Source organism: Lampris incognitus, chromosome 18 (genome assembly GCF_029633865.1).
Source record: "Lampris incognitus isolate fLamInc1 chromosome 18, fLamInc1.hap2, whole genome shotgun sequence".
NCBI lineage: Eukaryota > Metazoa > Chordata > Actinopteri > Lampriformes > Lampridae > Lampris > Lampris incognitus.
Window position 1 is genome coordinate 11303253 of NC_079228.1, and position 13047 is coordinate 11316299.

Consider the following 13047-nt stretch of genomic DNA (forward strand, 5'->3'; position numbering starts at 1 on the left):
CAGCACTAGCCAGAGGGCCTGTTTTTTTACAGAATGAAACGCTTTGGTTAAGTCTGTGAAGGCCATGCACAATGGTTGATTCTGTTCCTGGACATTTTCATGGGAGTTGATGAGCAGTAAAAATCATGTCCATGGTGCCTCTGTTAGGATGAAAACCGCTCCGCGATTCGGGCAGAATTTCCTCTGATATTGGGAGGGGTCTGCTGGCCAAGACCCTAGCCAGGGCTTTCCCTGTGGTGGAAAGCAAGGAAATGCCACAGTAGTTTCTGCACTCAGCTTTTTCCCCTTTCTTAAAGATAGAGACAATGAGTGCACCCCTAAATTGCACAGGGATTTCCTTTTCCCCATATTTTAAGTAGTAAGGCATGGATATGTCTGAGGAGTGTAGGTTCACCTACCCTCAGTACTTCTTGTGGTATTCCAACAGGACCAGCAGCTTGTTGATTTTGAACTTCCTGATGGCATCCTGGACTTCTCTTAGACTAGGCGGAGCTGCCATGTCGTCCTCTTTGGGTTGTTGAAGGAGTTGTTGGAGGGCATCCATGTCAGGGCTAGAGTCTCGGTTTAAAAGATCCTGATGCGGTTTTGGAAGGCTGACTTTGCTCTTGCATGGAAAGCTCATTTATTTTGGCAGTTGATGCCATTCTGCCAGATGGTAAAGGCTTGTGTCTTGATTTCGATTAACCGTTGGATTTCCAGGTCATTCTCATCAAACCAATCTCGGAGGTCCTTCATCTCATGTCCAAGAATGGTTTACAGGAGCCAGTGATTGCAGTCCTGAGCATATCCCAGTGGCTTTCAATATCATCTGGATACAGCTTGGGCATTCATGTACTGAGCATGGCCTGGAACTGTTGATGAGAAGAGATATCAGTAAGTCTTTCGAGGTTGAGCTTTGGCCCGCTCTGCTTATTCTGCACCCTTCTTTTCAGGTGATGTTGGATGGACAGGGTAAAGCGGGTAAGGTGGTGGTCAGTCCAGTAGTCATCTGCACTGATCATCACTCTGGTGTTAAGTACCTCGTGCCGGTCTCTTTGACGGATGATAATGTAGTCAGTGAGGTGTCAAATGTTAGCACGAGGGTGCCTCCATGTTGTTTTAAAATTGTTCTTCTGGCAGAAGAGTGTGATGGTGATGATTAGGCTGTGTTCTGAGCATGTTGTTAACAGCAGGATGACATGGAGTTTGTGTTTCCAACTCCTTCCTTGCCAATTATGCCTCTCCATAAGTTGTAATTTCTCCCCTCTCTGGCATTGAAATCTCCAAACAGGATTAGCTTGTCCTCCTTGGTGACTTAGGTGAGAACATTGTCCGGTTAAGCATAGAAGGTCTCCTTTACTTCATCTTGTGAGTCAAGTGTTGGAGCGTATGCAGTGATGACAGTGATGCTTTGGTTATTTACAAGCACCAGTCATATTGTTATCAGGTGTTCACTGAAGCTCAGCAAGGTGGCAAATGAGGCCGTTTTTGATGGTTTGATGGCAAAGCCCACACTGTGGATCCTCGGCTCATCAGTTGCTTTTCCTTTCCAGAAAAACAAGTGTAACCACCCTTCTCCTCTTGCAGCTGCCCTTGGTCGGCCAATCAGGTTTCAGAAAGTGCGGCAATATCAATCTGGAATCTTCTCAGCTCTGGGGCAATGATGGCAATACACCATTCAGGTCGATTGCTGGATTGATTGTCCATGAGGTTTTGTATGTTCCAGGTTCCAAAATATGAGTTTCTGTTTCTGACTGTATGGTATGGTGGTGATCTCTTTGGTTGCAGTGGTCCAGACAAGAGGTATGAGGCAGACTATGTTTAGGGGACCTTTTCCAGTCCCCTCCCCAACTGGGGTGAGCAGAGCGGATCCTAAATAGGGCTGCTCAATCGTGGGTGCAGCAGCCGAGAAGCCCCTCTGCCTCAGTCCCAGCGCTTAGCGACTGATCATACACCCACTGTCTGTGTGCCAGGTTGTGGCTAGGGGCTGCCAGACTTTACTGTCATGCCCCCGTCACCTCTTCCTGATCGCCACAGAGCTTTGACCCTGGATGGTTATGGGTTGATGCTTGTGGGAGGACGCCTGCGCGTGACACCTTTTTACGCAGAGTGGCTGATGTGCCTGCAGCCACCACATGGTCCTTGGCAGAATCCAATGGCATGGAGAACCACGACGACTGGGGACCACCATCTGTTGCAGCCTTCATCTACCTTCACTGGCAGTTTGACCTGGAGACATCTTCCACCAGTTCTGCCGTTGAGGTCTGTTGGATAATGCTTCATCTGGAACCGCCCCCTTGACCTAGCCATCTTGGGTGACCCTACCGGGAGCCAAGCTCTGTACGGCATAGCTCTTGGGATCATTAGTATACGCAAGTTTCTCATCCACGACAAGGTGGCGATCCAGGAGAGCTACTACTACCACTACTACTATCACTACTAAATACATAAAGACAGCAAAATATTAACAACAACACATTTTAATTTTGAATTTAAAAGTAGGCAGAAATTAGAATGCAGAGAAAATCTACCCACAGAATGATTATGAACAAGACAAAGGTATTTTTGAAAGCAAGAGTGACATGGGAGGGAATGTGAGCGACTTGTCTCTTTTACAGGTACTATATTTCTAAAATTAGGCTGGAGTGCCACTACAAAAAGAACACACAAGCAAAGGGCTGACAGGAATTGTGAGCCCTGGGAACAATTGTAGTTCTGTTTGTAGTTCAGAACATGTCTGCGCATGTACCGTAAACTCATCGATGAATATTTATGATTCCCACCCATCCATTTGATGCATATTTATGATCATCATGTTTTAACCTGATGACTGGCTTGACGGAGGAAGCAAGCCTGCCCCCAGTCATGAATATTTATGACTACATCTTTTACACCGTGGAGATTTAATGATGCTGTGTGAATCATATCGACCGAACGCACGTCCTAACTTATTGTTCTAAAAAAACTCAATCTTGTTTGGAAATAAATCTATGATCACTTCCGCATTAATGTGGTCTATCCTGCTCTCATTAATTAGCTAATTATTCAAATCACAAAAAAAGGTAAAATGTGACCACAATCAGGCAGTAAGGCAGAACCAGCAGCGTTTTATGACTATATTTTCCTCCGAGTTGGCGTTTCAAAGGAGTAGGAGGGGGGGGGGAAGCAGAAAAAAGGTTTTTTAATCACACACAGCTGACCGAGGTGTGTGTGTGTGTTTCACAAGGTATCGCAGACTACTGCACAAGGCCTGATTGGTTTTCAGCACAAGGCTGCGTCTTAAGTGCCGAGTGAATCCTCCCGTGATGTCGCTGGCGACTCTATCTGGGTGCTATCTAGTCACATTGTCCAACGCTGTGCCGTGTTAAGGACCACATTAAACTTTAACAATCGCCCGCTACTTTCATTTATTCGGCCAGCCAGGATGTAATTAAGTTACCGAGGCGAGGGCGCTTGTTTTCTAAAGCAAAGTTTGCACATTTGAGACGACATTCGGCATTTCTTTAACTCTTACGTTCGGCACACGGCGTGAGTCAAAGCCGAACAGCAGAGTAGAAAGTGGGCCACGGTTACTGTTATCCACTGGTACTGGCGCTCCCATCAGTTAAAATAAGTTGCAGAGCACGACGGCACCACGGCCCATCGCTGTTATGTGTCCAAGTCTAAACAGGATTAGTGTGACAGCGAGAGAAGGGGAGATACAGCGGAGAGGAAGCCAGAGTCAGAGAGAGAGAGAGAGAGCGAGAGAGCCCCTAAGTGAGTCTTTCATTTGTATGCCAGTGGATCGCTGAGAGGCGTGTTGTTAAAAGATAAGGCCTGCCCTCTGAGGCCACTGAAGACTTACAGAGGGACTGGCACCGCATGTTAGAGCACCAGTATCACAGCTGCTCCTCTGTGCTCCACAATACCTCAGCAACAGATAGGACGCTGCCCACATAAAGAATAGGGGTTTTGAACCGGCGTTATTTGTTCAGGCCGTACTGTACCAAGTCCGAATGGTTTAGCCGACCCAGCCTCGACCCAGAATCGTACATATGCCCCCATATTGTTTAACTTTCTGAGGCCATGCTGAATAGCAAAATAAATAAATAAAATAAAATAACGTCTCATCATGACTTAGGGAAGCCATTAAAACAACATCCGTCCGTCCGTTATCCAAGCCGCTTATCCCGCTCTCAGGGTGGCGGGGATGCTGGAGCCTATCCCAGCAGTCACTGGGCGGCAGGCGGGGGGACACCCTGGCTAGGCCGCCAGGCCATCACACGGGGCCAGTAAAGGGCACCCAATTATTTTATAATTATTTTATTTCCGTAATTTTTTGTCCCCTGTTCTTGGGCCCAAGACCAATACTGTTAAAGGAACTTGCTGTTTTTGTTCCCATGTTTTGCTGCTTTCTGTCACCCTCGTGAATATATTTCCCTTATTCTCCGTAAGTCAGTGGTGACGCGGGTGTTTGTGTGGACTGGTCTTCTTTCTCCCATTGTGGATTCTGCTGCTACCAGTCTCCTGACCAGTCTGCGTGAAAGCTGAACCTTGAATCTGAGTGAACCTGTAACCAGATTTCCTGTAGCATCTTGGGTCTAAGATACGCGTCTATATATATATATATCTTGGCATAATGCTATACATTATGTAACTTCAGGGAGCCTTATTCCTGACATCCGAGATGTCAAATGAAAATAACAGACTGTAATGTGAAGGTCCTCTGTCTGTAATGCTGCAGAAATAGCTGCATAAACTATTTACAGTTGTGTAAAATTAGATTCAGATAACAGTTGTGTTCCCCAGAAGTGACAACTGGGTGACTCGTAGATGTTTCGTTCAAGTTTTTTGATGCAAACTTTAAATCTCGTACTTGGAAAAAAACGACCATTAGATGACCTAATTGTTCGATCGTGAGCTGATGGGTAGATGTGGAAAAGAGGGTGTGTATGTAAAATGCTGACGTGGCAAAGGTAAGTCGATGCCTACACAGAAAATGTCTGCCGATTTCAGTTTACACAGCTTTAACAGTGTTAATTAATGAAACAATTAAGTTTTTTTCCACTGTGTTCAGGTGAACTTGTCCGCAAGCTCGGGCTTTCTGCAACACAGGTAGAGTGACGTAAACAATATTGCAGCTTTTGTCACTACCCCTTGGTGTCACAAGGCATCTGGAGAATATCAAGGATGGGGGGCGTCCGGGTAGCGTGGAGGTCTATTCTGTTGCCTACCAACGCGGGGATCACCGGTTCGAATCCTCGTGTTACCCACGGCTTGGTCGGGCGTCCCTACAGACACAATTGGCCGTGTCTGCAGGTGGGAAGCCGGATGCGGGTATGTGTCCTGGTCACTGCACTAGCGCCTCCTTTGGTTGGTCGGGGTGCCTGTCCAGGGGGGGAGGAGGAGATAGTGTGATCCTCCCACGCGCTACGTCCCCCTGGCGAAACTCCTCACTGTCAGGTGACTCCACATGTATGGGAGGAGGCATGTGGTAGTCTGCAGCCCTCCCCGGACCGGCAGAGGGGGTGGAGCAGCAACCAAGTACAATTGTGGAGAAGAAGAGGGGGGGGGATCAAGCCTGGTCTTGGTCACTTGTGTGTCTCAAAGGTAGTTTGCCTGAGTGCATGTCATGGTGTTGGACATGCGCCTCACATTTGCTGGAATAATTCCAAATATGAAACTCTGTAAACCTGCCTTGTGGTAAGGACCACGTGGTCTTGATCCTGGAGCACACATGATTGGAGCAGTCTTATACTACATACTAGCTGGAACGATAGAATATTATACTCTTTATTGGTCGTTGTGTACATAACATGAAATGTACTGTCTGTATTTAACCCATGCTAGCGGTGTAGCTAGCAGCATTGGGGTAGTCGCCGTGCAGCGCCCGGGGATCGACTCCACTTATTCCTTCCTGTTGCCTTGGTCGGGGGCACAGACAGGAAGGAGTATTCACCCTAACATGCGTGTCTTTTCCTGTCTACAGTATAGAGCATCTTCCCGGTCCCTGTATGCAGATTTAGCTTCAAAACAGGAGCAAGAAGGACGGCGACATAACCGGTCCAGAAATGTGTATGGACCGCTGGACAAACCACGCCGGGGGTCATTTAACCACGCCTGGGGTCAATTAACCACGCCTGGGGGTCAATTAACCACGCCTGGGGGTCAATTAACCACGCCTGGGGGTCAATTAACCACGCCTGGGGGTCAATTAACCACGCCTGGCTCTCGGCGTGGCCGGACGCGAAGCATCGGGACGAGCCCGCAGGGGACGACAGTCATTTATAACGCCCCGGGAGTGGGCCAGGTTATAACCCACCATACTCTGACAGGATTATTACATGTGGAGGATTTAAGGTAAACAATACCGACCCAGTTGCCTCACACACTGCCCCCCTCCCCCCCCTCCCCCCAAGGGATTAGGCCTCTCATCCGCTATGAATCCCGACAGCTGTGGTTACAGTCATAATGTGGTCCTCATGTTCCCGCTTGCGGAGCCGGCCGAGCGGCGTGCTGTTTACAAAAACGCCGCTCTTGAATCCAAATTCTCCAGGAAGCGTCACCGTCGCGCGCCAAAACGGCGTAAGATAGGGACGTTATTCAACGACTGGAAAGGACATTAGGACTCTCTCCTCCGCGCTGGCAGCAGCGGCAGGTAGGAGAGAGATGGAAATGCGCTTAATGAATTACACAAAACGAGACTTGGCTCCATCGCGGCACTCGCGGAGGTCTGACCGGAATTGCCAAGACCGATTGATTGAATGATGGCGTTCCTCCGATTCTGTTTGGGAGCAATTCGGCGTCATTTGCGCCGGCCGGGCGGTGCGCGCGCAGCGCAAATAAAATGAAATCTTCGGGGGGGGGAGGGGGAGGAATTACGCAGGCGTAACTAGCCAGACGAAGACGTTAATGCATCTTCATAACATGATCACCCGAATCTAAAATGGGGCTGGCGCATCACGTCTGCGCGAGATAGAAGAACAGAGGAGAAAAGCAGCCCCCCCCTACCCCCCTACCCCCCCCCAGAGAAAACGGATGTTTTGGCCAACGGCGATGCCATGCAGCGACTAACAGACAAGCGGACGAATGGAAAGAGAAGGTGAAGCGGCGCAGTGGCGGCAGCTATAAACGCAGGCAACAAACACTGACGAGAAACGTCTCGGGTCATCTTATTGATGGAAACAAGAAGCCTATTTGTTAGGGGGCCTGATGAAGAACAGCAGCCAGGGGACGGCGATATATCCGGGATATATAGAGCAAGACTCATTCAGCCCCTAATTTGCCGTGATGCAGTTACATTTATCATCTGGCAGATGTTGGGGTTGTTTCCCCACCACCACCACCACCACCACCCTCACCCAGGTACACGCAGGCGCAGGTGTCGAGAGGTACAGTTTACAACGACGACAATGATGGGAAACAGCTGGTCCGGGAGTCATCCGCTGCGACCTCCAAGCGTTTGAATTGCAAACCTCCGAATAAACCTGTCACATGTTGTTAGGTGTGGGCCGGTGGGGTAATTCTCCGATGCAGGCCACCTCCTCTCACCTCCTCTCTGCTAAATATGCTACGCCGACGCCCGCCGGCGTCCCCCGGGGGGGGGGGGGTCTGCTTTGACAGAACGGCAAGAGACTCTCTTGGCAAATGCACAAAGGGTCCGACTCCAAGCCTAATATATTCATCTCTGGCAGCTGTTGATATTCCAGCAAGGTTCCCACAAGACTGCACAGGGAGCACAAAACAATCACAACAACGACAACAACAACAACAACAACAACAAATTCTCCCTCTTTACACCGAGATGGGATGTTATGAGGCGGCGGGGGGGGGTTAATTTCAGTGTGCGGGTGGAGCTGCTGCTGCTGCACGCAGCCTCTTGGTTCTGTTTGGGGGACGTGCTGCGTGTGTGTGCGTGAGACCGCCTGTGTGCCCGTGTTGTGCTTTTGACGTATCTACTTACATATTCACCGTAGGAGTCCTGCACTATGGGCGGGGGAGGTCTGTATCCTGTGGGCGGAGGTGCACCTCTGCCTCTCTGCGCCGGCACTCCTCTCCCTCTGGAAGACGGCGCTCGGCTGAGCGGAGCCCCTCTGGGCGCTGCTCCTCTGGGCACCGCTGCGTGGAGGGGAGGCACTCCTCCTCGACTCCTACCACAAGACAAACAGCCGGCGGGTTTTAGATAAGAGTAGGAAGCCAGGCGGGCAGGCAGGCAGCATCTGCACGTCAGCATCTCTACAAGTCCGTTTGGCTCGGAACTGGTGCAGGATTTAACGCCGTTTAAATGCAACCGAATCTTGGATGAGTGTCTCGTCTCAGCTAAGAGCCCGTTTGCAATCTGTTGTGGAAGTAAGACACGTAAGACGGACAGCATCTCTGCAGTCACCGAGTTACAGTTTCTGAAGCCTTCGTGTTAACAATAAGTAGAAAAAACAACTAAAGAACACACACTGCGTGCAACAATATGCACCAATTACACGTGCCCATGTCATAACTCATCAACGGTGTAATTAAAAACATTGTGTGACGTTGTGTTGCTGTCCCTTGAGGCAAATTTGTAATTGTGATGTTGGGCTGTACAAATAAAATTGACTTGACTTGACTTCTAGGGCAATGTTGGTCGTTGTCGTGTGACGAACGTCTCACTGAAACAGTTTTTACCAGAAAAAAAAACATGTATTTTGTTAACTTTGTATTTATTAAAAAAAGAATATATATATATATATATAAAATATATAAAAATATATAAAAACTAAAAAAAAATTAGGTTTGTATTCATAAAAAATATTAAAAAATAATTACAAATATATGAAAAATATATGTTTTTTTAGCTCTGGTAGAATATATATATATTTTTTAAGCTTTGTATTTGCAAAAAATATATATAAAAATAACCAAAAAAAAAACAAAACAACCCAGAGCTAAAAAAGAGGTTTCATGCCAAGTTTCATTTATTTTGCAATACTAAAACGAAGCTAGATGGATTAGGGTTTAAATAAATCTACTGATATGCTAACGTACAGTCCTGCTGTTGTCATAGCCATGGTGGCAGCCAGCTGACAAACTAATACCAAAGCCATAATTTATTGGCGCCCGGGTGGTGTAGCGGTCTATTCCGTTGCCTACCAACACGGGGATCCCGGTTCGAATCCCCGTGTTTCCCCCGGCTTGGTGGGGCGTCCCTACAGACACAATTGGTCGTGTCTGTGGGTGGGAAGCCAAATGTGGGTATGTGTCCTGGTCGCTGCACTAGCGCCTCCTCTGGTTGGTCGGGGCGCCTGTTCGGTGGGGTGGAATAGTGTGATCCTCCCACGTGCTCCGTCGCCTTGGTGAAACTCCTCACTGTCAGGTGAAAAGAAGCGGCTGGTGACTCCACATGTATCGGAGGAGGCATGTGGTAGTCTGCAGCCCTCCCCGGATCGGCAGAGAGGGTGGAGCAGCAACCAGGACGGCTCAGAAGAGTGGGGTAATTGGCGGGACACAATTGGGGGGAAAGTGGGGGGGGGGCATAATTTATCAGTATTTGACTCTAGTTTGGTTATTTACCTGCTCAGTTAGATAACGAGAGCTAGACGTTAAGAAAGTGATTCAGTCTCCATACAAACACGTGACATACGTGGAGGCCAGCCACACACATCCTCCGCATTACACAAATGAACTGATTCGCGAGTCTGCAAAGAAACAGAGCTAATACTAGGATTTTTTTTCTTTTCAGCGTCTCACAAATTGGATAGTCGCGCTTAGCTCCTTAATCTTTGGTGTTGCTCCTTCTATCAACAGCCGTCCAAATCCATCTGAATACCCTGCTGCATTTGAGACCCAATCAAGGATGAAGTGAGCGGAGGACACCAACACGAGCATCTTCAGCCGCTTCATTATTTCCCTGAATGAATTACTTCCACTGCAGCTCTTGGAAGTCTGTCTGAGGATCTGGCTGCTGACTGACAGTCGGCTATTGAATATGTCTGGATTTCCTCATTATTGTCTCGGCTAGCTACTGTGCCTAAATTGTTTCCCCAGTAGTCAAGTCAAGTCAACTTTATTTGTATAGACCAATACCGCATATTATAAATTAGCCTCAGTGGGCTTTAGAGGAACACAACACCCTGTCCTTAGACCCTTGTATCGGATAAAGAACAACCCCCCCCCAAAAAAAAAGTTTAACAGGGAGAAAAAAAATAGGAAAAACCTCAGGGAGAGCAACAGAGGAGGGATCTCTCTCCCAAGATGGACACCGCGCGATAGATGTTGTGTGTGCACAATTTTTAGAATACAAAATTGAAAGAGGATAGTCGAATTATAAGCTATATGAAGAATATGATGAGGAGGATGCAAAGCAGTGTCCAGATGCCACCGGGGCAGCCCAGGACCCGAGCCATGGGACCTCCATCACCATTTAGTGTCAAGGCACTTGTTTGGGTGGGAGTGCTATGCAAAGTAGGAACTTCGGATTTCTTGGTTCATTTCATCCACGTCCATTTTCTATTATGTCACAACTGATGGAGCATAATTTATGTAAATGATTGGTATAAAAAAAGCAAGCATTCTTCCCATTAGTGCAGGAAGGGGGGGGGCTGGAGCTCCCCCTAGTGGTGGGTGCAGCCCCCCCAGTAGTGGCAGGTGGTTGTGTAACATCTTAGACCCAACAGTATGCCTAACTTTTCCTGACGTACAAATGCAAAAAAAATAAGACATACCTTTATTCTAAACAGTGGGCTAGGGTTGCGTGGAATGTACATTTTTAATAACAATCTGCTACACACGCACCTTACAAGCAAAACAGTGATGTCATACTGTAGCAACCGGGGGAGGCGGTCAATCTGACTGTCAGCGGTTCTGCGCTGGGGGAGCGCAATGGCTGATGAGACTGTTAAGTTTAGATTTAAAATTGTGTTTTAACCATGTGGTGTTTATGTTGTGGTTATTCTTGTGTTGTTGTTTTGGGGGTTTGACTCAGACTAAGTAGGAGACCGTTTACTGACTAACTGACTGTAGGACCATGACTGGGATTGATATTGACACTTTAGACATTGGGGGGGAGGGGGACTCGTTAGGTTGTTGTCAGTTCTGATCCGTTCTGGCCGGTGTGAATAAAAGAGCACTCCCGGGTTCGTGCGGTGTATGGGCATGGGAGTTGCGATTAAAAAGAAATCTCTGGCTCTCGACTCATTCCTCCATGCCGGCTTGCCACAATACTTTTTTTGTTTTAGTTGGCAGCCCCCCTACTTAAAACATCTTCCCGCGCACATGGTTCTTCCTATTCTTTGACAATTTTGCTATCAGGAGAAGGAGATGGGGAACGTGCTTGAAAGTGTGCTAATGTTTAGTGCTATTGAGGGCAAACAAAGTACAGCAGCATACTGCACACTGCATTCATATGAAGTATGCACTACATAATGTACTCCAATACTTATTAGCTTTACTAATGGCTAATAATAATAATAATAATAATAATAATAATAATAATAATTTGTCCAATTTAAAACTTTGAGATTACCGTCCTTTCGTGTTACTACTGGTGTTCCACAGGGCTCCGTATTGGGAGCCCTCCTATTTATTATTTACTTATTACCTCTTGGCCACATTTTCATGAAATTCGGCATACAATTTCACTACTATGTGGATGACACCCAGCTTTATCTATCCACCAAGCATACCTTCACTCTTCGATCCACTTCCCTTTCTGACTGCTAACTAGAAATAAAATCCTGGTTTTCATACCACTTCCTCAAACTTAATGGCGATAAAACTGAGGTCCTCCTAGTAGGCACTAAATCTACTTTGGCTAAACCTGATAGTTTTTCTCTAACTATTGACAATTCTATAGTTCCTCCATCGCCTCGGGTTAAGAGTCTGGGTGTCATCTTGGACAGCACATTATCTTGTGAAGCTCACATCAACAACGTTACTTGGTCTGTATACTTCCACCTACACAATATTAATCGTCTTCGCCTATCACTTACACCTAACAGCACCGCCATAGTTATTCACACCCTGGTTTCATCCTGTACTGACGACTGCAATCCTATCCTTTTTGGTCTTCCCCTCAAGTGTCTTCATAAACTTCAATTGATACAGAATTCAGCTGCCCATATCATTACCAGAACTCCTTCCATAGATCATATCACTCCTGTTCTTCAGCAGCTTCATCCCTGTTAAATACCATATCGACTTCAAGATCCTGCTTCTCACTTTTAAGGCCCTTAATTACCTAGCTCCTTCATATCTTTCTGAACTCCTTCATAGCCACACGCCCTCCCACACTCTCAGACCATCTGCTCTCCAACTCACTACACCATTGGCCCACTTGACTACCGTGGGGTCTAGAGCCTTCAGTCATTCTGCCCCCCGCCTATGGAACTCTCTCCCACAAGAATTTTGCAACATGGACTCTCTTTCAACCTTCAACCCATCTCAAAATGTACCTTTTCAAACTGGCATATTCAGTCTGATCCACACTTCATTGAGTTTTGTGCAGATGATGATTTTATTCTTATCTGTTGTGTTAACTTTTTATTGTCTACCCTGCTTTGTTTTGATTTTATGCTGTCTTATACAGTGCTGTTTTTTTTTTTACTGTGTTCTGTAAGGTGCCCACAAACAAAATGTATTGTAATAATAATAATAACTTGGCTGGGAGAGATAGCACTGGATCGGCTGAGAGAGCTTGGTGTGCTGCGTTCTGTGGGCCTGAAGAAGAAACACAGAGGGCGGTTTGACAGGACGTGGAAGCGGGGCAGGCTATGCTAACTGCTAGCCCACGGCCCTGCCCGAGAGGAAACACAGAGGCAGTCTGGTGGCAGCTTCTAACGTCGACTGTGCAGTGTTTTGTCTGCGTTTGTGTTGTCGTGTGGAGTGCGGGGGAGGTGTGTCGAAGGTGTCTGGCTGGAGAGCTGGTGTTCGATCGGCGGAAGGAGCCTGGTCTGCTGCATCCGATGGGCCCAGGGACCACAGCCCTGCCTGGACCTGCGCCTGAGGGGGAAACACCGAGGGTGGTCTGACGGGACCCGGAGGCGGGCCAGGCTAGGCTAACTGCTAGCCCATGCATAGCGGCAGTTCCGACAGTCATCCTGGCTGGCGTTCATTCTC

At 47.5% G+C, this 13047-nt stretch overlaps 1 protein-coding gene across 1 annotated transcript in view; it reads right to left on the reverse strand.

The window, feature by feature from the left end:
* Positions 1 to 13047, reverse strand: part of khdrbs3 (KH domain containing, RNA binding, signal transduction associated 3) — a 131106-nt gene that overhangs the window by 28029 nt on the left and 90030 nt on the right. Inside the window, exon 6 of the mRNA XM_056298784.1 lies at positions 7922 to 8108. Within this exon, the coding sequence (XP_056154759.1) occupies positions 7922 to 8108 (187 nt within the window). The remainder of the gene's footprint in view (positions 1 to 7921; positions 8109 to 13047) is intronic.